Source organism: Sorghum bicolor, chromosome 7 (genome assembly GCF_000003195.3).
Source record: "Sorghum bicolor cultivar BTx623 chromosome 7, Sorghum_bicolor_NCBIv3, whole genome shotgun sequence".
Lineage (NCBI taxonomy): Eukaryota > Viridiplantae > Streptophyta > Magnoliopsida > Poales > Poaceae > Sorghum > Sorghum bicolor.
Genome location: NC_012876.2, coordinates 64,352,096 through 64,372,425, shown reverse-complemented (window position 1 = coordinate 64,372,425; position 20,330 = coordinate 64,352,096). Strand labels below are relative to the sequence as shown.

Sequence of the window (20,330 nt, the reverse complement as noted above, 5' to 3'; positions counted from 1 at the left end):
TGCGGTGTCCTCCGTCTTGCCTTCACCCATCCTTCATCGCGGGGAAATCCGAAGGTCTCTTCCTTCTCTCCTTGCGACCTCCGTCGTCGACTTGGTCCTTGCATTCACTCGGTATCACACGAGATACGTTAACATTAGTCTTGCCTAGATCCTCCGTACTACATTACTCGAAAGTTCCTCGTGCGGAGGGCTGGAGGTGATCCTCCGGAGCAACCAAGCGGGCGAAGGCGGTATTCAGCCCCCAACACTACTAATACATGATTGGCGGACTTTTCAAAATTATGACAAGAAGCTAGCTTTCTCTTCTCTTTCCCACAGGTACGGTGGTGCGATGGTCTGCCAGTATTGCAGGACACGCTGTGGTTCCAGACCGTAACCTTCTACGAGCTCATGGCGATAAGGATTAAGGAAGATGACATCGAACATGGTGTAATTCCCAGTAGCCTAGCTAGTTCCAAAGTCCAATGTTTGTCCCTTTTTGACCCTTGCTATAATCACCACTGCCTGTCCAATGTTGTCGTAACTCGTAACAAAATTTATACAGCACAATCATCTCAGTTTCCAAGGCTGATCCATCCATATGCATGCTCTCTTGGCCACATCCATATATACATGTCACCACACCAAGAACAGGTGTGAATTTTCTTTCATCACCATCCCAGATCACCACCTCCAGGCCGGCTCTCTAGAGGAGAGGAGTAATAATACTGTCGTAAATAAAGAGGATAAAAAAAATGTGCCTTTTACAGTGCTGTTACTCTTGCCATCTCAAGGTGATCTTGGACATGATGGTGCCGAGCTGCCTGCTGCAGGACCCAAGGCAGAGCGAGAGGCTGGCCCTGGCGGTGGCCGGAGCGGAGGCGGCGAGGCACGTCACCCTGGAGGAGATGCTGTACCCGGCGCCGAGCTGGGAGACGGAGGCTGCTGCAACGCCGTCGCGGCGCAGCTCCCCGAAGGTGTGCCCGGTGAACCTGGCCGACTTGTTCTCCGACGAGGAGGAAGAAGCAGCAGGCCCCGGGAGCGGCGGCGGTTACTCCCCGCCGGGCGTCGTCAACGAGAGCGTGTCCATGTCGTCCTTCGTCAGCCGGGCGTCGCTCCCGAGCCTGAACAGCGTATCCCGGAGGGTGAGCTTCAGGTCCCCCGACGAGTCCGACGTGTTCATCATCCCGGCGAGAAGCCACTCGGACGACGACGACGACGAGGAGTGGAGTAGTGACGGTGAGCTAAGCAGGACGTGACGTGAAACCAAGGAGAGCTGGAGAGGAGAGGATTATTCAGGCGTGAGTATATGCCAGTGGCATGCATGACACGTCCAGGATTATTGTTTGTTTCTTGGCATGGAACCATACACATGTTCATGCTTGTTGCATTCTTGGCTTGTTTCTTGTCATGGAAACATACACCTGCATCGATATCTCCGGCGTTTCAGGGTGGTTTCGAGTAGTGGCAGGCCACAAATTCCGGCAGATTTCCGAGAATGGAGGAGGAGGTGGCGGTCGCTCCGTCGATGGGCAGCCCTCCATCACTCCCCTGCCGTCCGTCTTGTTAGGATCCTGAACAAACCACCACGCCTCGTCCTCTCCGACTCTCCATCGGCGTATTTGCGCATGTCCTGAGTAGTCCTGACCGACCACATCGCCATCGCCATCGCCATAGCATCGGGATCGAGCAGCTTCCCAAGGATGCTGCAGCTGGGCTGAGGAGATCGAGCGATCGAGAGATCATCATCGAGGGTCAGAGGTGTAGTGTGGTGTGAGCGAGGGAGGAAGAAAAGATGGAGAGCTACCTGAACGAGAACTTCGGGGGCGTGAAGGCGAAGCACTCGTCGGACGAGGCGCTGGGGCGATGGCGGAGCGTCGTCGGCGTCGTCAAGAACCCCACAAGGCGGTTCCGCTTCACCGCCAACCTGGGCAAGCGCTCCGAGGCGGCCGCCATGAAGCGGTCCAACCAGGAGAAGCTGCGTGTCGCCGTGCTCGTCTCCAAGGCCGCGCTCCAGTTCATCCACGGCCTGCCCCCGCAGGGCGACTACGCCGTCCCCGCCGACGTCAAGGCGGCGGGCTTCGGCATCTGCGCCGAGGAGCTCGGCTCCATCGTGGAGAGCCACGACGTGAAGAAGCTCAAGTCCCACGGCGGCGTCGACGGCCTCGTGTCCAGGCTGTCCACCTCGGCGTCCGACGGCCTCGCTGATAACGACAACAAGCTGATGGCGGCGCGGCAGGAGGTCTTCGGCGTCAACCGCTTCGCCGAGGCGGAGCAACGCAGCTTCTGGGTCTTCGTGTGGGAGGCGCTTCAGGACATGACGCTCATGATCCTCGCCGCCTGCGCGCTCGTCTCCCTCCTCGTCGGCATCGCCACCGAAGGGTGGCCCCACGGCGCGCACGACGGGCTCGGCATCGTCGCCAGCATCCTGCTCGTCGTCTTCGTCACCGCCACCAGCGACTACCGCCAGTCGCTGCAGTTCAAGGACCTCGACAAGGAGAAGAAGAAGATCACCGTGCAGGTCACGCGGAGCGGCTACCGCCAGAAGCTCTCCATCTACGACCTCCTCGCCGGCGACATCGTCCACCTCTCCATCGGCGACCAGGTGCCCGCGGACGGGCTCTTCGTGTCCGGGTTCTCGCTGCTCATCAACGAGTCCAGCCTCACCGGCGAGAGCGAGCCCGTCGCGGTGAGCGCCGAGAACCCGTTCCTGCTGTCGGGGACCAAGGTGCAGGACGGCGCGTGCAAGATGCTCGTCACCACCGTCGGCATGAGGACGCAGTGGGGCAAGCTGATGGCCACGCTCAGCGAGGGCGGCGACGACGAGACGCCGCTGCAGGTCAAGCTCAACGGCGTCGCCACCATCATCGGCAAGATCGGCCTCGCCTTCGCGGTCGTCACGTTCGCGGTGCTCACCCAGGGCCTCTTCTGGCGCAAGTTCGCCGACGGCTCCTACTTCAGCTGGACCGGCGACGACGCGATGGAGCTGCTCGAGTTCTTCGCCATCGCGGTCACCATCGTCGTCGTGGCAGTCCCTGAGGGCCTGCCGCTCGCCGTGACGCTCAGCCTCGCGTTCGCCATGAAGAAGATGATGAACGACAAGGCGCTCGTCCGGCACCTCGCGGCATGCGAGACCATGGGCTCCGCCACCACCATCTGCAGCGACAAGACCGGCACGCTCACCACCAACCACATGACCGTCGTCAAGGCCTGCATCTGCGGCAAGATCAAGGACGTGAGCAGCTCCGCGGAGACCAAGACGCTGCCCTCCGACCTGCCGGCGTCCGTCGTGGCGATGCTCCTGCAGTCCATCTTCAACAACACCGGCGGCGACGTCGTGCTCAACCAGGACGGCAAGCGCGAGATCCTGGGCACGCCCACCGAGGCCGCCATCCTGGAGTTCGGCCTCTCCCTCGGCGGCGACTTCTCGGCGGTGCGCAAGGCGAGCACGCTCCTCAAGGTGGAGCCCTTCAACTCGGCCAAGAAGAGGATGGGGGTGGTCATCCAGCTCCCCGGCGGCGAGCTGCGGGCGCACTGCAAGGGCGCGTCGGAGATCATCCTGGCGTCCTGCACAAAGTACCTGGACGAGCACGGGAACGTCGTCTCCCTCGACGGCGCCACCACGGACCACCTCAAAGCCACCATCGACAGCTTCGCCAACGAGGCGCTCCGGACGCTGTGCCTCGCCTACGTCGACGTCGGCGATGGGTTCTCGGCGAACGATCAGATTCCGATGGAAGGGTACACGTGCATCGGCGTCGTGGGGATCAAGGACCCCGTCCGTCCCGGCGTGAAGGAATCGGTGGCGATCTGCAGGTCGGCAGGCATCACCGTTAGGATGGTTACTGGTGACAACATCAACACGGCCAAGGCGATTGCGCGAGAATGCGGCATTCTGACTGAAGGTGGCGTCGCCATTGAAGGCCCGGACTTCAGAGTCAAGAGTGAAGAAGAACTGCAACAACTGATTCCAAAAATACAGGTGCATTGACGTTGATAGATAGATAAACTACTTACCTTGCCTATATTTCTGGAGTTCATTTGTTTGGGTGGTTTCATGATTCAGGTGATGGCAAGATCTTCGCCGCTTGACAAGCACAACTTGGTGAAGCATCTACGAACTACATTTGATGAAGTTGTCGCGGTGACCGGTGATGGCACAAATGATGCGCCTGCGCTACATGAAGCTGATATTGGGCTTGCAATGGGCATTGCTGGCACTGAGGTACTATTTACTTTATTTTCCTGAATTAGATACGGAGTCTTTTACATGACTGTGATCAGTATTAAGTGTACATCAAACTGACAATGTACTAATTGGTAGTTACACTTGTTCACCGTGCTTTTACCTCTGCTATTCTTTGATATCATTGTAACATCTAACTAGCAATTTTGTTAGTTGAACTCAGTGATCACCAGTTCATTTTTAATGTTTGTTTGAAGGTGGCTAAAGAGAGTGCTGATGTTATTATTCTCGATGACAACTTCTCCACCATAGTCACTGTTGCCAAATGGGGTCGATCGGTGTACATCAACATTCAGAAGTTCGTGCAGTTTCAACTGACAGTCAATGTTGTTGCTCTCATTGTCAACTTCTCTTCAGCTTGCTTAATAGGTAAATCTGGCAATGCTGCATTCATCTAAGGTCATTCCAGTCTGAAATAGACTGAATCTGAAACACGAAAACAATTTTTCGCCATAAAACTATACATTGCTTCACTAAGCCCATTGCTATGTTGCACCGCATCAGCTACTGCTGCAGACTCGTCTTTTCAAATCATCCATTTCCATATTCAAACATCAGAATGTTCATCTTAATAGGTGTACTAATACTGAAAATGATTTAAAATTTGACAATTATTATAGTACTGATGTAACAGATCTTAAACTTCTTATGTAGCTTCTTTGTGTAACAATATCGCTTATTGTTGTGCTTCTGCTTGTCAATTCAGGGAGTGCTCCCCTGACAGCTGTGCAGTTGCTCTGGGTCAACATGATCATGGACACACTAGGAGCACTGGCACTGGCCACAGAACCTCCAAACGATGAGCTCATGAAAAGAACTCCTGTTGGAAGGAAAGGAAACTTCATCAGCAACATCATGTGGAGGAACATCATGGGACAGTCCTTCTACCAGTTCCTTGTGATTTGGTATCTGCAGTCTCAAGGGAAATGGCTCTTCGGAATCGAGGGCGCTAACTCTGATCTGCTCCTGAACACAATCATCTTCAACTGCTTTGTATTCTGCCAGGTAATGTGGAGGTTCTTCTTGCACTTATGGCAACCTGGCAAAATTTGATTCCTGCAAATTTCAAATGCTTGTGAATACTGAACAAACGACATACCATAAACAAAATTTTGTTAGATTTTTTATCATGTAAGCTGGATTCTTGCTTCTCCTTATATGATATAGCAGTGCTCCTGCTGATTATTCCACCACAAAAAAAAAACAAAAAAAAAAACCTGCACTGAATTCATTCTCAATCAATCAGGTTTTCAACGAGGTGAGCTCAAGAGAGATGGAGAGGATAAATGTGTTCCAAGGCATTCTAGACAACAACGTGTTCGCCATGGTCCTCGGCAGCACCGTCGTCTTCCAGTTCATAATCATACAGTTCCTCGGCAGCTTCGCCAACACGACCCCTCTCAGCTTCACGCAGTGGATGTCCTGCATCGCCATCGGATTCATAGGAATGCCTATCGCCGTGGTGGTGAAGATGGTCCCTGTGGATTCTGTGTAGGGAAACTACTCTCTCAGAATTCAGAAAACTGAAGCCAGCAAGCAGGCAGTTTTTGCCATTGCTTGCCCACGTAACACAGCTATGTTTGTTTTTCATGCAGCTAGGTGAGTCACTGATGCCCATCTTCCTTGTTTATGATCTAGAATTCTAGAGGTCGAGCGCCAAGGCATGCAATGAGCTCGATTCTGAAAAGTGTTGAGTAGAATCTTGTAGCTCTTGATGTTTCAGTTTTTTTCCCAGATGTTCTTCCTTTGGAAGTAGTAACTGTTGGCTTGAAATGTTTACAGCAGCACCGATTTTTTTTAAGAACAGAACAGGCTTTATTCATTTGTGATTCTACAAAGGGTTCCTGCCTCTTGAGATATTATGCTGTAATTTTGTGCCACGGGTCGGAGAGCATAACCATGCTGCTCTTTTTTCTTGTAACATGCTCCTTGCTACATTAGCATGTTAAGCAAGCACTGAGGGGTGTCCATCAACACTGGGAGGCTGTTTAGATCCTAGAACTAAAAATATAGCCTGTCGTGTGATGATAGGTTAAAACACATTTTTTAGCAAATAAAATCTAATTAACGATCTCTAATTACCAATTGGAGCTAGTTTAGAAGAGCTCCAACTCCTTCTAAAAAGGTTTCTTTTTTTGCTTTAGTTTCTTTTGAAGTTGGAGCATCTTCTTTGATAGAGTGAACCACTTTTTTTATAAAAATATATATTTGACAAAAAATAACTCCAGTAACAATTTTGTAATTATTTGTATCTAGGGCTTGGCACATTTTCACCGAAAACCAAATCGCGAACTGAACTGAAACTGAACCAAACTGTTTTTTTTTACTCAGCTTTGGTCTTCGATTCTGAGAATTTCGATTGTCAGTTCAGTGTTCACTTTTTAAAGGAAATCGTAAACCGATCCAACCGAATAGCCCATTAGACTTGCCTCCGCCGCATGGTTTTAAGGGTTCGAGTACTACACCTATATAGCCATGGCCACAAACCCGCTATAGGTTGAGTCTTTTGCCCATTAATAAGCTTGTGTGTAGAGAAATTGACCCAGACTCATGCCCTAATAGGATAAAAACCTGTCAGGTTCTGAGTTTCAGGTACCCGTTGCCATCTCTAGTGCGGGGGCGCAGTGCGGGCATAGAGTGGGGGCGGCTACAAGGAGATGAGGCAGAGGCACGAGTAGGGAGAGGTGCGGAGGCACGATTGCGAGGTGTGGTGGCGGCGTGACACGGTTGGGAGGCATCACTAGTAGAAATTTCAACTTCTATGACAAATTGTTTTTGTTACTGAAGGGACCAAAATTATTTTCACTTCTATGACAAATTTATAAATTGTCATAGATGTGAGCCTCTTCTGTGATAAAAATAGACCGTCATAGAACTGCTTTGGAATGTTGTTAACAAGTGTCGTGATGGTGCTACCGGCGTATGCCATGTTGGGTGATGGCCATGTCGCGGTGCAACATGGCTAGGAGGCATAGGGTGATGGTGCCTTGACTTGAGGCAGCGAGCCAAAGAAAAAAGATGCAAGGGTGGAGGTAGGTTCGGGTTTCTCGGTTTATCGCTAAGCATGGATGGTCGTCCTTGAAAAGGCTTATGTAGCTTTTGGATGTAGGGTTATAGACAATGGGATAGGGAAAGAGAAATAGATGAACGGCTAGGATTAAATGAGAGGTAAAGAATGGATGGCTAGAATACAATATTACCCTTTGGAGAGTGGGATATCCTATCCCTATCCCAATCTCCATCCAAACAAACCATAAGCATTATTCAATTATCCCTTTGTTTAGTTTTGCTTTTTGAGAGTAAAAATAGCAAGAGTCTAGAACTGTAATAAGAATTAACTATGTGCAAAACACTTGCAAAGATTGGAATAAAATTCCTTTTCTAAAAAAAGCCAATGTAAAAAACCTGTAGGTTTTGGTTTCTAAATAACCCGGTTGTTGTTTCCTAGGAAACCAAAATTTTCAAAAACCAAAAACCTGAACCAAACTATCTGTTAAGACTGAATGTCGAGTTCTATTTGTGTCAAGTGTGTGAAGAGGGTTCAAAACAAACCATATTTATGTGACCCTAACTCTAAGGGCAGAACCAGGATTTAGACATAGGGACGTGTTCAAACCAATAATAATCATGCACGTCAAAATGCATACGGCAAGAGTATACATAACAACTAGATCAACATTTGTATTAAAATTACCAAAGAAAGTTGAAAAACAAAAAAAAAATATCATATAATAAATGGAATACAATTAATTAGCTCTAGATCTGCGTGACCAATCTAATTCTTAGGCAAAAAAAATCATTGTAATATGGTAATAACAAGAATAAAAGAGATAAGTAAGATAATACGGAGGCTAATCCTAAGTAATGTAAAAAAAATTTCTAATTATGATTAACTAGCTAACTAGAGATATAATGTGAGGATGAACTATATGATTGGTACGTAACAATAAAAAAACAAAGATATGAAAAAATAATAGAATGAACTAATGCTTAATTATATAAGATGTCATTAGAGAATGATATAGGGAAAGGATAAGAAATTTAAGCACAAGTATTATTATTATGTAGCTAATTAAGGAGGTATACTACAGATGAGTACTCGGAAGGTTGCGAGGTTAAGGAGGTATACTACAGATGTGAGTTGGACCCATGTAAATTAGAGTTGATTATTAAAATACAGCAGATAAGCCCTTATGTGGAGTCGATTTTCTATATATGATATTACTTTTTTGAGCAAATATAGGATATTACTTTTTTTAGCAAAAAAATATAGGATATTGTTGGATCCTCGGATTGTTAATAACCATTAGTGGACAGTGATGGCCCAATGAACAATCGTAATGCATCTTTCTTGTATGGCTCTTTGTTTTAACTTATCTGCAAGTTTATAAAATGAAATCTCTTCCTTCTATTGCCTTCCATCTGATTTTAGCACTTGACAGTGTTAAGTTAAGGGTATAATTATTTTACCCCTAGCAAAAAAAAATATAGAGTTTTGTGAATAGGGTGGTGATGGTGCAACGAAGATTCTCTTTGTCCAAGACCTAATTAATCTCTTCCTTTTTATCGATAGGAGTAGAGATTTTTGTGATTAAAATACCCTCCAACAGTTTCTTTGATTAGATTTTGAAATGTTGGTATTCTAGATTTCTTGCTAGGGAAAGATGGAGGGCAAGCTCAATAGTGTTGACTCTCTCGAGTACGATCAAGATATAGAAGATCCGTTGAAGGATGGAAAGATATAGAGAATAATTTTCGTTCAAATGACTCAATAAGTTTAAAAAGGACTCTTGAATATGCTTTTATAAGTAAAATTTTAGACTTAATTAGTATTGGTCATAAAATGCTCATAAGAATTTCCTAAAAAAATTGGTCATAAGAACTTATGATTTTGTATTTACTTTACTTATTTATGTCAAGTTGGTGTTTTGGACCATGGATTCCCATACCTACGTACTCCCTCTGTCCCACAAATAAACACATTTCTTTGACTTCTATGATTCATATTTGACTGTTTATCTTATTCAAAAAATTTTAATAAATAATATTTATTTTTTATGAGTTTATTTTATTGTTAGATATATTTTATAATGATTTATTTATTTTATTATTTATATAAAAATTAAATAAGACGAGTGATCAACCATAAATCGTAAATGCATTTGTTTGTGGGACAGAGTGACTAGGATCAGATCCTGGATATGCCAACCTGCAACCGTGCAGCGGACTGTAGCAGGCCGGCAGCGGGGCAACGCCCAAAATCCAAGGCGGCCAAGGCCCAAGACACTGTGGCCCGCAGCAGCAGCAGCAGCATGGCCGCATGGGCCAGCACGGCACCTGGGCCCGCAGCAGCAGGCCAGCAGCATTGGTGGGTACTCCTACGTTACTGACGTTTTATTTATTTATTTTTTGAATCAATGTTTTTTTTTTGATAATGTAGAATAGATACTCTACGTGGACGGAAATTCTGTTTGAACTATGAAAAACAAACGAGCGATCGAAACCTCCGTGGAACCAGTGCACTCCATACGCTTTTAATGCTTGTTCAAATGCAAATACATGTATCGACAGTGATTTATTTTTTTTTATTGAACTCGAGAATGAATCGTGGCACGTCAACACGAGGATCAAATAAAAAATATTCTAGACCCCGTTTGATATAAATTCTTCTCCCGCTCCTAGAGCAATTCAGCGCATCTTTTTTTTTAGGAAACGGGTAAATTTTGATAGAAACTTTATAGCTTCTCGCACAGAGCTTCTTAAATTATAGGAATATTTAGTTCCCCTTCTATTAAAATATTTTTGAGTTTTGGTCTATTATTTTTCATAATAAAACTAAACGTTATGCAAAAATTTTGGTAAAAATATGGTTATTCTTTATTTTAGATTTTGGCCTCAAGAGGCAAAAGAAACCGAAAGAGCCACAAGAGGCTCTCATTAGGACAATAAATTCTGCATTTTTTATGAAATTAAACATAACTCTGAAAATTTTGGCATTTTACATTTGATATGTCCAAAGTAGTTGGTATTTTACATTTTATGGGGAACCAAACACTCCCTAAGTTTTCACAGGGGCGCATGTGCCACCTGTGAAGGTAAACAAACAAGCTTCTACAAGCTTCATAGATATTTGTCTTCTCTCAACAATTCATGATAATACATGAGAAACGTTTGACCAAATGTTTTACCAAAATAGTTTTACCTTCACCAATAGAATTACACTTGGAGCCAAGAAAGCAAAGAAGTTACTCCCATAGCAAAGGAGATGTGTATCAAATGGGGCCTTTTTGTATCATTGGCATGGTAAACTTTTATCTTGAATCGTACTCTCTCCATTCCAGAAAGAATGCTGGTACGAGAGTTTATGCTGGTTAAACTTTTATAAAATTAATTAAATTTATAGAAAACTGTTAACAACATTTATATCTTTATGAAAATATATTTGATCATATTTAAATAATACTAATTGTATATATACTATAAATACCAATATCTTTTATAGATGTTTGGTGAAGGTCGGTCGAAAATCCTCAGCTTATCGGAGAGCAAGAATTAGGCCTTGTTTAGTTCACCCTAAAAATAAAAAAAGTCAAAATTTCCTGTCACATTGAGGCCTGGTTCAGTTCGCGAAATTTTTTGGATTTCGCTACTGTATCACTTTCGTTTGTTTGTGGCAAATATTGTCTAATTATAGACTAACTAGTGTTAAAAGATCCGTCTCGCGATTTACAAGCAAACTGCGTAATTAGTTTTTGTTTTCGTCTATATTTAATGTTTCATGCATGTGCCGCAAGATTCGATGTGACGGGGAATCTTGAAAAAAATTAGGAACTAAACAAGGCCTGAATCTTGCGACGTATGCATTGAGCATTAAATATAGATGAAAATAAAAACTAATTGCACAGTTTAACTTTAAATCGTGAGACGAAACTTTTAAACCTAGTTACTCTATGATTAGATAATATTTATTAAATAAAAATAAAATTATTACAATGTCAAAATCTAAAAAAATTGGATCTAAACAAGATCTTACAATGGATGCCTTTACAATGAGGGAGTACTCGTACATGCGAATCTCTAGTTTTGCACGGCAATGAGGAGCTGAGTACTCGTACAGTAGTACCCACAAACCCACCCGACACGGCCGCTGACGGCGTGGCTGCACGCACTGCCGGAGCATATTTCCAGCGCTGGGCAATCAATCGAAGGGTCCTGATTCCCCTCCTGCAAGAGCAAGGTCTTGGCCTTGTTTACTTCAAAAATATTTACAAAATAAATAATACAATATTTTCGTTTATATTTAATAAATATTATCTAAATATAAACTAACTAAATTTAAAAAATTCGTCTTATAAATTAAAGACAAATATATAATTATTTATTATTTTTATTTATATTTAGTGCTTTATACAGCACAAGATTTGATACAATGGAAAATGCGAAGTTTTTTGTAAGGCCTTGTTTAGTTCATCCTGAAAACCAAAAAGTTTTCAAGTTTCCCCGTCACATCGAATCTTGTGGCACATGCATGAAACATTAAATATAGACAAAAACAAAAACTAATTACACAGTTTAGCTGTAAATTACGAGACGAATCTTTTGATCCTAGTTAGTCTATGATTGGATAATATTTGTCACAAACAAACAAAAGTGCTACAGTACCGAAAATTTTTCACTTTTCGGAACTAAACGAGGCCTATAGTATTGTTTTAGGAACTACAAGGCCCAAGGGGCCGGACGGGGCCCAGAGCAGCAGGCACGTCGGCAGGTCCTGGACTCCTGGTCGCCACTCGCCGGCCGGTGCAGCCTGCAGCGGGCACGGCGGGACAAAACTCAAGGCACTACGTGCCCTAATCATGTCATCGATGGGTCACATCACATCCTGCCACCGCTATGGCCGATGAACCCAAGGACACCGCACCTTTTACTGCAAACGCTGGGGGACACGACACGACAGGACAGGACGTCCGGACAGCCTCTCCCTCTCGTCGTCTCCCGGCCCGATCAGCCGGCATGCCCACCATGGTTGGTTGGACTTGGGCAGTCTAGGCTGCAGTCGAAGTTGGACATGCATATAGCTTAGATATGTTCATATTCTCCAACGCAAAAAAAAAAAAAATACAAATTCGGAAGTTAGCAATCTAGCTTTTCACAACCAGCTTTCACCATCTATGGGTATCCAAATATAGTCTAAACTCGTGTCAACACAATGAATTTCAACATGGACTAAACTTGGGTCAACACTATAGTTGGCCAAACGGGCGGCCCGGCCCTGGCACTATACGGCACTATGTTTATCGTGCCATGTCGTCTCGGGTCATCGTGTCAAACTCTCGGCCCAGGCACGGCACTATGGCTCCTTAACCGTGCCATGCCGTGCCGTGCCGATAGACACTGTGGCCCATCGTGCCCGTGCCGGCCCGTGGCTTCAGGAGAAGTCGAGAAGCTCATTGCCCCTGCCTCAAGGAGAAGATGAGCGCTACCGCTGTCGTATAGTCACGCGGGAGAAAGAGTGACCGCAACAAGAATGTGTTTCCGCCGCCGACTAGGGAGTTAGGGTTTAAAAGGGTTGTGTGATGCTTATATACATGACTCAGAATACATTCAATGGTCATGATCTATACTCAAAGCATCAGATGATGGAAATAATAGTGCCAGCGTCGTGTCAGCCTATTAATCGTGCCGTGCCCGTGACGGCACTGCGGGCCAAAGTTGCGGCCCAGGCACGGCACTACCACCGGGCCGTGCCGTGCCTGGACCGTGCTTTTTAGTGTCGTGCTCGGACCGGCCCATCGTGTTAGTGCCGGATGGAAATCTATAGTCAACACTATGAATTTAGCCAGAGCTTTCATATGTTTGGAACGCACATCGTGCAGACAAACATAGAAATTTACGTTGGATTCCCTTTGATGAGAAATTAAAAGCCTCCAATCCAAACAAACGGGGATCAGGCAGAGCTAGGCAGCAGGTACTCTATAGCGCAGCGCAGCCGCATGCAGCGTCCATCGAGGCCGCGCGCTGCTCTGCCCGAGGCCGCCCGCCCGCCAGGAGCTGCCCGGCGCGGCGTCCATGCATCGAACGAGGCCGGCCGCGCGCTAGCTGCTCTGCCCGAGGCCGCGCATTGCCCCGCCCTGTGCCCCTGTGCCGGTGCCGGGCCGGGGCTGCTGGCCGCTGCAGCCTGCTCAGCCTGCAGGCAGGCTCACTCGCGTCGCGAGAGCATGCATGCATGAGCTCCGATCCCCTGCCTGCTGCCGCGAATTGAATCGGGCTCGAGCCATGGCCGCGGTGCGGGTGCCGTACGTACGTGTGCCTGCCGGCCGGCTGCCAGTGCCGTCGCCGTCTGGGCTGGCGACTGCCGGCTGCGTTCGCCGGTCGCCGGTCGCCGGCCGTGGTGCAGGTGAGACCACCGCGCGCGGGTCAGGCCGGTCAGCTGGAGTGGTCAGGCCGGCCAGCCATCAAGGCCTGTACGTGTTGTTGTGGGAGTCCGAGTTACCCTCGGTTGGCTCATCAGCTCTGCCTATTAATTAGCCATCAAGTCGCGGCAGGGAAAGGAGTACGAGCTGTCGTGCCATCCATCGCCATCGGGGGAGTCGTCGAGACCTCACTGGCCAACTAGGGCATCGCCATCACTAGCTAACGTGTCTAGCAGAAACCTAGGAATAGGATACCAGTATATTTGAAGCGCACGACTTCCACATGACATGAACTATATGGAAATAATAATTTTACAGCATGTAGTTGGTTTAATTTCACTGGAAAATTAAACTTAGATAAAAGAGGAATTCCTCCATTGTCGCCGTTGAACCTACAACTTCTTGTCAAGCCACTCTTCTTTGCTTGTCTCGGTGGACAATTATGTTGTGCCACAACCATTGAACAACTAGATCTAGGCCTTGTTTAGTTCACCCTGAAAACCAAAAACTTTCACATCAAATCTTGGAGCATATGCATGCAGTATTAAATATAAACGAAAATAAAAACTAACTGCACAGTTTGCCTGTAAATCACGAGATGAATCTTTTGAGCCTAGTTAGTCTATAATTGGATAATATTTGTCAAATAAAAACGAAAATGCTACAGTGCCGAAAACCGAAATTTTTTCGGAACTACACGCTGTCGGTGTAGGTTCCCTCCTTGCGTTGTGCTCGACTGGTGCAAGGACGATCATACACTAGAAAAGAGGAAGATCGAAGAGAGAAGTTGGGAGACAAGGGAGAATTGTGGCCCTACATATATAATAAAGAACCTATGCATTATGTAAAGGTATTCTCTCCGTCCAAAAGTCTAAAACGTGTAAGCAAAATTAAGATGATGTCTGCTGTTGTTTCTTGGTTTGTTGCACTAGGGCCTTGTTTACTTCTACCCAAAAATCCAAAAAATTTTCAAGATTCCCCATCACATCGAATCTTTAGACGCAGGCATGGAGTATTAAATATAGACAAAAATAAAAATTAATTATACAGTTTGGTCGAAATTTACGAGACGAATCTTTTGAGCCTAGTTAGTCCATGGTTGGACAATAATTACCACAAACAAACGAAATTGCTAGAGCGACACGAAATTTTTTGGTTCGGGAACTAAACACGGCCCTAGTAACTCCTCTTATGGCAAGCCAACTGAAGGGGTCACCGCCCACCCGTTCAGTCATGTTAGCTTGATAGACCCCCTCCGTCAAGTTCGTTCTTTCATCTAATGAGCCCCATGTAACGCCACCAAGCCACCATTAGCATGTGCGTTTACTCAAGAAACATTAAGGTGAACGCGATGATTAAATGAAAAGGGACAAGCCTTTATTCCTTCTAGGTCACCCTGCCTGAGGCTTAGGCATTTTAGACTTTTGGATGGAGGGAGTAGTTTTCTAAATGGAGTGATGCGGCATCCATAAACACTAGGTATAGCTTTCACTTGAGACTGCACTTATAGCAAGTGAAATAATCAAATATGCGCCTGCGTGAATCTTTAAACATTGATTGATAAGACTAGCAACAATTATATATATGTTAATGTTATATAGTGATAATTCCTCCATTTTTTACATGTCCTATTAGTTTTATCCTATTTACATCAAGCATGAATATAAGATCATGACATAAATTTATAATTTTAGATTTACTATAAGAAATACATCCATAATATAAAATTCATTTGTTGTGAAACTATAGGGATTTTGTTTGAAATAGATGGTCAAAGAGTGTAACGTTTGAAATAGGAAACTAATGGTGATATGTAAAAAAAACAGGAAGTAGTAGTAAGACATAGAGGTAACATGTTGGCCTGTAAGAAGCAATTACCATTGATTTTGCAGCACATCCGTACAAAAATGCTACTGGCAGATACTCCCCAAAAACATTAATGTCGTGTGTTGGCTACCTGAACAGGGTGAGGACAAGCCTGTAGGGCTCACAGCCTCAGACACAGAGTACCTTTTTTACTAGCCTTGCTGCCTTGGTAGAAACTCGACAGCATGCAAAACGCAGGTAGCCCCATGCATGCCATGCCTTCCGACAATATAGTGCAAGATTCCATCCCAGAACCGGTCCACACTAGAGAGAAACGGCCGAATAATCGAGCCTCTGCTGTCTCAACTTGACCACTACTACATATATATATATACTTGCTGCATTGTGTTCTTATATACTATACACTACAAACAGGAAAAAATCATCAGTGTACCTACGTTTAATTGGAACGTATACATACAGTACTCCCACATGCCAACGTCCATGCATAATCCAGCAATCCTGCAGCAGCTAGCTAAAGAACTTCCAAGAGACACGGTTGAAGCTAGGGGTGCAAAACAGCCAAAAGGCTTGGATAAACTTCCTTTACGATAGCACAAGCATCCAACAGACCAACATCTTGGAATGAAACTAACAGTAAGGGACAGGGGCAGCAGCGTCGTCTGGCAAATGCATCCATGCACTAGGAGAGGACCACACACCGCCAAGGCCGAGGCATGCAATCAAACAAAACTACGCTTGCATTAGCGGGGGGACCTCTACTAGGCGGCCAAAAAAAATCACCTATGTAGTATGATATTTATCTCACCATATTTTGTCAATGACATTTTTGGAAAAAAAATATAACGTTCTACCAAGGTATAGATTTTGCTTTGCAATATATTGATTTTGCTATATACCTAGATATACGCAATGTCTAGTCGTCTAGAGATATATAGGTAAAAGTATGTATCTTGAAAAACTAGAACAAAATAGTCAAGTAATTGATTTCTCTTGTATGTCATACGATGCAAGAAGTATCCCTAGGGTTATATTAAGCATATTCTATGCCAGTCATGGTGCCGTCAAGTTTAGTTTGTTTCTACACCGCACATCTTTAGTTGATCGATATTGTCTTTTATACTTCTAGATGTGTAGTTCTTTATTTCCTTACGAAGATCCCATCTATTCATTGCCAAAGCGTCAACACATACAGTTTTCTCAGCTCAAATGTTGAAGCAAAATAATGTGTTATGGTGACATTGTTGCATAGGCCACTTGGGTGCACTAAATACTTTAGGAGCTTTATAGTCCTCTTCTCTGTGCAATGATTGATTATTGTGAAAAACATCAGTGTTATCTCTCTTAAGCAACCCGACCCACACACGCGTTGTGGCAGAGTACAAAACTACCACGAGTCAACATTGTTGAGCATGGTTACATAGCAACTAGTAGCTCTGACTTCCTATGGTAGACCACAAACGACCTAACCTAAAGAACTTAGATACAGAACCAAAGCGAGAGGCCGCAACAGGTCATCGTTGGCAAGAACAAACGCACTATGATGAGCAGCTCCAACTTCTTTGATCTCTCGCCCTGCCCTCAACATTTGCCAGACCCTCTGAAGTAGAAACCTAGTCGATGAAGAGGGGGTCGCCTCATGTCATCAATGCTAAGCCACATCTCCTGAAGTAGCAACTCCAACTTCACGCTTCAAGTCCCACACCTCCACATGTTGTCTGGGCACCGAGAGGAGAGAGGTGAAGAGCATCCGCCAAAGGCGAGATCATGGCTAAGATGAATTTCCAAGCAATCTCTTCAGGAAGGGCATGACGTCGAAAATGCCACTATCGCTCGTCCAAGAAATGGATCAGGCCTTCACTCGTGGAAGACAATGTTGGAGAGGAACACGACACCCCCAACATGGAAAATGGCACCACCAAGGCTTTAACCCAAGGTGTCCCCAAGCATAACTTTAGGTCAAGATGTTGGACCATAGCCTGCTACCACCATCGTCATCGCTGCGGTACCATCCCATAGAAGCCCCTCTAGAGGGGCTTCGACATGTCGGCTGCAGCTGCATAGCTGTGTCAAGTGCCACCCCCTCTGACCAGGCACCGCACGGAACCCGACTTCTCATGTCGCGCATGCATGTAACACGGCCACATGCCCAAGTTGTCGCCGGTAGTCGGTGGTGGCTCCAGCACCCGCTGTTGACGTTGTTGGCCTCTTCCATCCTAGGGGTGCCAGATCTGATCACTAGGGCACTGGATCTGGTGCCCTGAGCCGGTGTTGCCACCTCCACCATTACCGCTTTCATGGGTGTCGTCATCCACCTGGGGGTGCCAGATCTGGTCGTCATGGCAGCAGATCCGGCTACTCGGGCCCTGAGCGGCCTTGACAGTCATCACCGCCGTAGCCAAGGCTATGGAGGAAGGAGGCAAGCAAAGGAGAAATGAGAAGCCCCTCCCTCCACCATCGCCTTGTGCCTACCTAGTAGGCCCTGGTCGGTGGCACTGCACCATGCAGCCCCTGCCGAGCCCCATGCTACTAATGCGCCGCCGACGCGTGGAAGAGTCCCGGCACTGCCATCTTGGCAAGTTGCACAACCTGCTCCGGTAGTGGTGTGGTTGGAGAAGGGAAGAAGGGTGGGATTGGTGGCTAGGGTTCGCTGGCCGCCTGAGTCGCCCGCGTGGGGGCGACACAGGGCGCATATGGGGGGCAGAGCAATTCTTTTTTAATTCATTAAGCTAGGAGAGAATTTTACAGCGAGACCAACACAATCACCAGCAATCCAGAGATTACCAGCGATAACCAAAAGCAAACAGCAAATTGAAGAAAAACAAGAGGAGAAAAAACACGCTACAGCCTGGCCAGGATTGGTCCGAGGCTTCTGTAACCAGCTAGACACCACTCACCGGCTTCTTCCAAAATCCTATTGGCCAGGGTAGGTGCCGCTGTTAACACTCCATTAAAAGTTCTATAGCAATGCTCTCCTTCCAAAATGACCAGCCGATAGAAAGAACAGCGAGTCAAAACCGTTTCGTAGATGCTTGTATTCTTTTGAGTGTCGTCATTATGAAAAAAGAGTTGAGTCCAAAACTCAAACCAATTTCAACAAAATCTCGTCGGACTACAGGCCCCTACAACTCGTTGGTCTCGGTCGATAGAAATTAGAACGAAATTAGAACCAATAAAGTACGTCTTCAGCTCACGATTGTATTCCCGGACCATGCATACATACCAAGTTTCACACTCAGATCCAGCAATCCATATGGACCCGTGTCCGGATAATGGACGATCATTAATTTGTTTCTTCTGTTCCCGTGTTCCTTTGCTGTCGTCGTCGTCGCTTGATCGTCTGAACCTCGCATCATCGCAGCAGCTTCCTCCTATTCAGTCTACTCGATCGCCTCGTCGCCGTCGACGCAATCCAACCCATGCGAATATAATCGATCGATCGACGCAGTGGTAAGCAACTGTTGGGGATTCAACGCCGCCGCCGACGACAGGGCGTGGCGTTGGCCGATCGTGCCGGGCTGCCGGCCGGGCGCGCAACTGCAGACAGCAGTACGCCGGTGTTGGGGGTGCTGTGGCCACGCCCTCTTGCTCTTGTCACGGGAATATTTTGCCGCCCTCCGCCCGGCTGTTGCTGGAGTCCGGCGTCCCGTCGCCGTCAGGACGACGAGCGTGCATCAGCATGCAGCTAGCGCGGCGTGCGGGAGTGGGATCTCTCTCCGGCCGGTCTCCAGCGGCCTCCAGTCTCCAGTCCGGCCCAGCAGGCGGCCATGCCGATGGCGATCGGGTGTCTCAGTGTCTGTCCCTTTCCAGGGCTTTGCATGCATTACGCTGCGTTGCATGATTCGAGAGTCAAATGTTTGGCGGACCACCACCGTACCCATCAATCATAGCCTCACGACCGCGCGCAAAATATCGACTGCAGATTCTGTTGTGCCACTAACCTAGTACGTGTACATATACAGTATGATCTTGTCTGACATTGTGTTGATTCTTCTTTCTCTGCTATATATATAGTTCTTCTTTCTCAATCAGCTCCACTACTACTAATAATACGCATCCGTTTCAAATTGTAAATTATGTGTTATGTATATCTAGGTATATAATATTATCTATGTATTACCTACAAACATCAAAAACAACTTCTAATCTAGAATGAACTACCTGTATTTAAGTATTTCTGAAAGTATAATGTAGGTTCACCGAATTTGTATATTAACTGCTTTGCTGCTCATGCGTGCGTGCGTGCATGCATGTAGACGGCTTAATGGCTTATCCATGTGAGTTTGCACTGTCGGCTGCTCTTATCTTTCAGTCAGTCAGTCAGTCAGTCAAATGACTGTTACCCGCTTGCGAAAGCATGCTGGATGATGCATGTGTAAAAGAGCTTTTTCCCGCGCCTGCCTGCTCTCAAGGCTTTTTCAGCAGCATCTGCACTGGCTCGAAAGCGAGGTCGGTTGTCACGCTCACTATCAGCGACATGCATGCATGACGCCGGATCGGATGATCAATGAAAGAATTACCATCGCGCACCAAAGCCGGCAGCATGCTGGTGGACGGCAGGAAGTCAATGTGCGTGCTCCCGGCTCAAAGCCATCATCAACTTTTGATCAGCTACAGTGTTGACAAGATACATCTATCTATCCATCCATATATTGCACCAACGGTTGCTATGCTATATCCAAACAAACCTCTAAATAAAACCCCGTTTCGTATCTCCTCTGGCACCTGCGCATAAGAGCTACCAAAGAGAGATGCTTCTGGAGGACAAATAGGCTGTCTAGAATCACGTTTTGGTGCTCCGGTCTCTCCGGCAGAAGAACGGGCGCAAGCAGAGCCATGCCAAACAAACACTTAGGCCTTGTTTA

At 46.4% G+C, this 20,330-nt stretch overlaps 1 protein-coding gene across 1 annotated transcript; it reads left to right on the top strand.

Annotated features, from left to right (window-relative positions):
* On the top strand, positions 1,447-6,084 carry LOC8066995 (calcium-transporting ATPase 2, plasma membrane-type). The gene is made up of 6 exons (XM_021464578.1): positions 1,447-3,961; positions 4,046-4,204; positions 4,423-4,594; positions 4,932-5,230; positions 5,472-5,716; positions 5,821-6,084. Exons 1-6 carry the CDS (start codon positions 1,775-1,777, stop codon positions 5,822-5,824), a joined length of 3,066 nt encoding a protein of 1,021 aa, XP_021320253.1. The 5' UTR covers positions 1,447-1,774; the 3' UTR covers positions 5,825-6,084.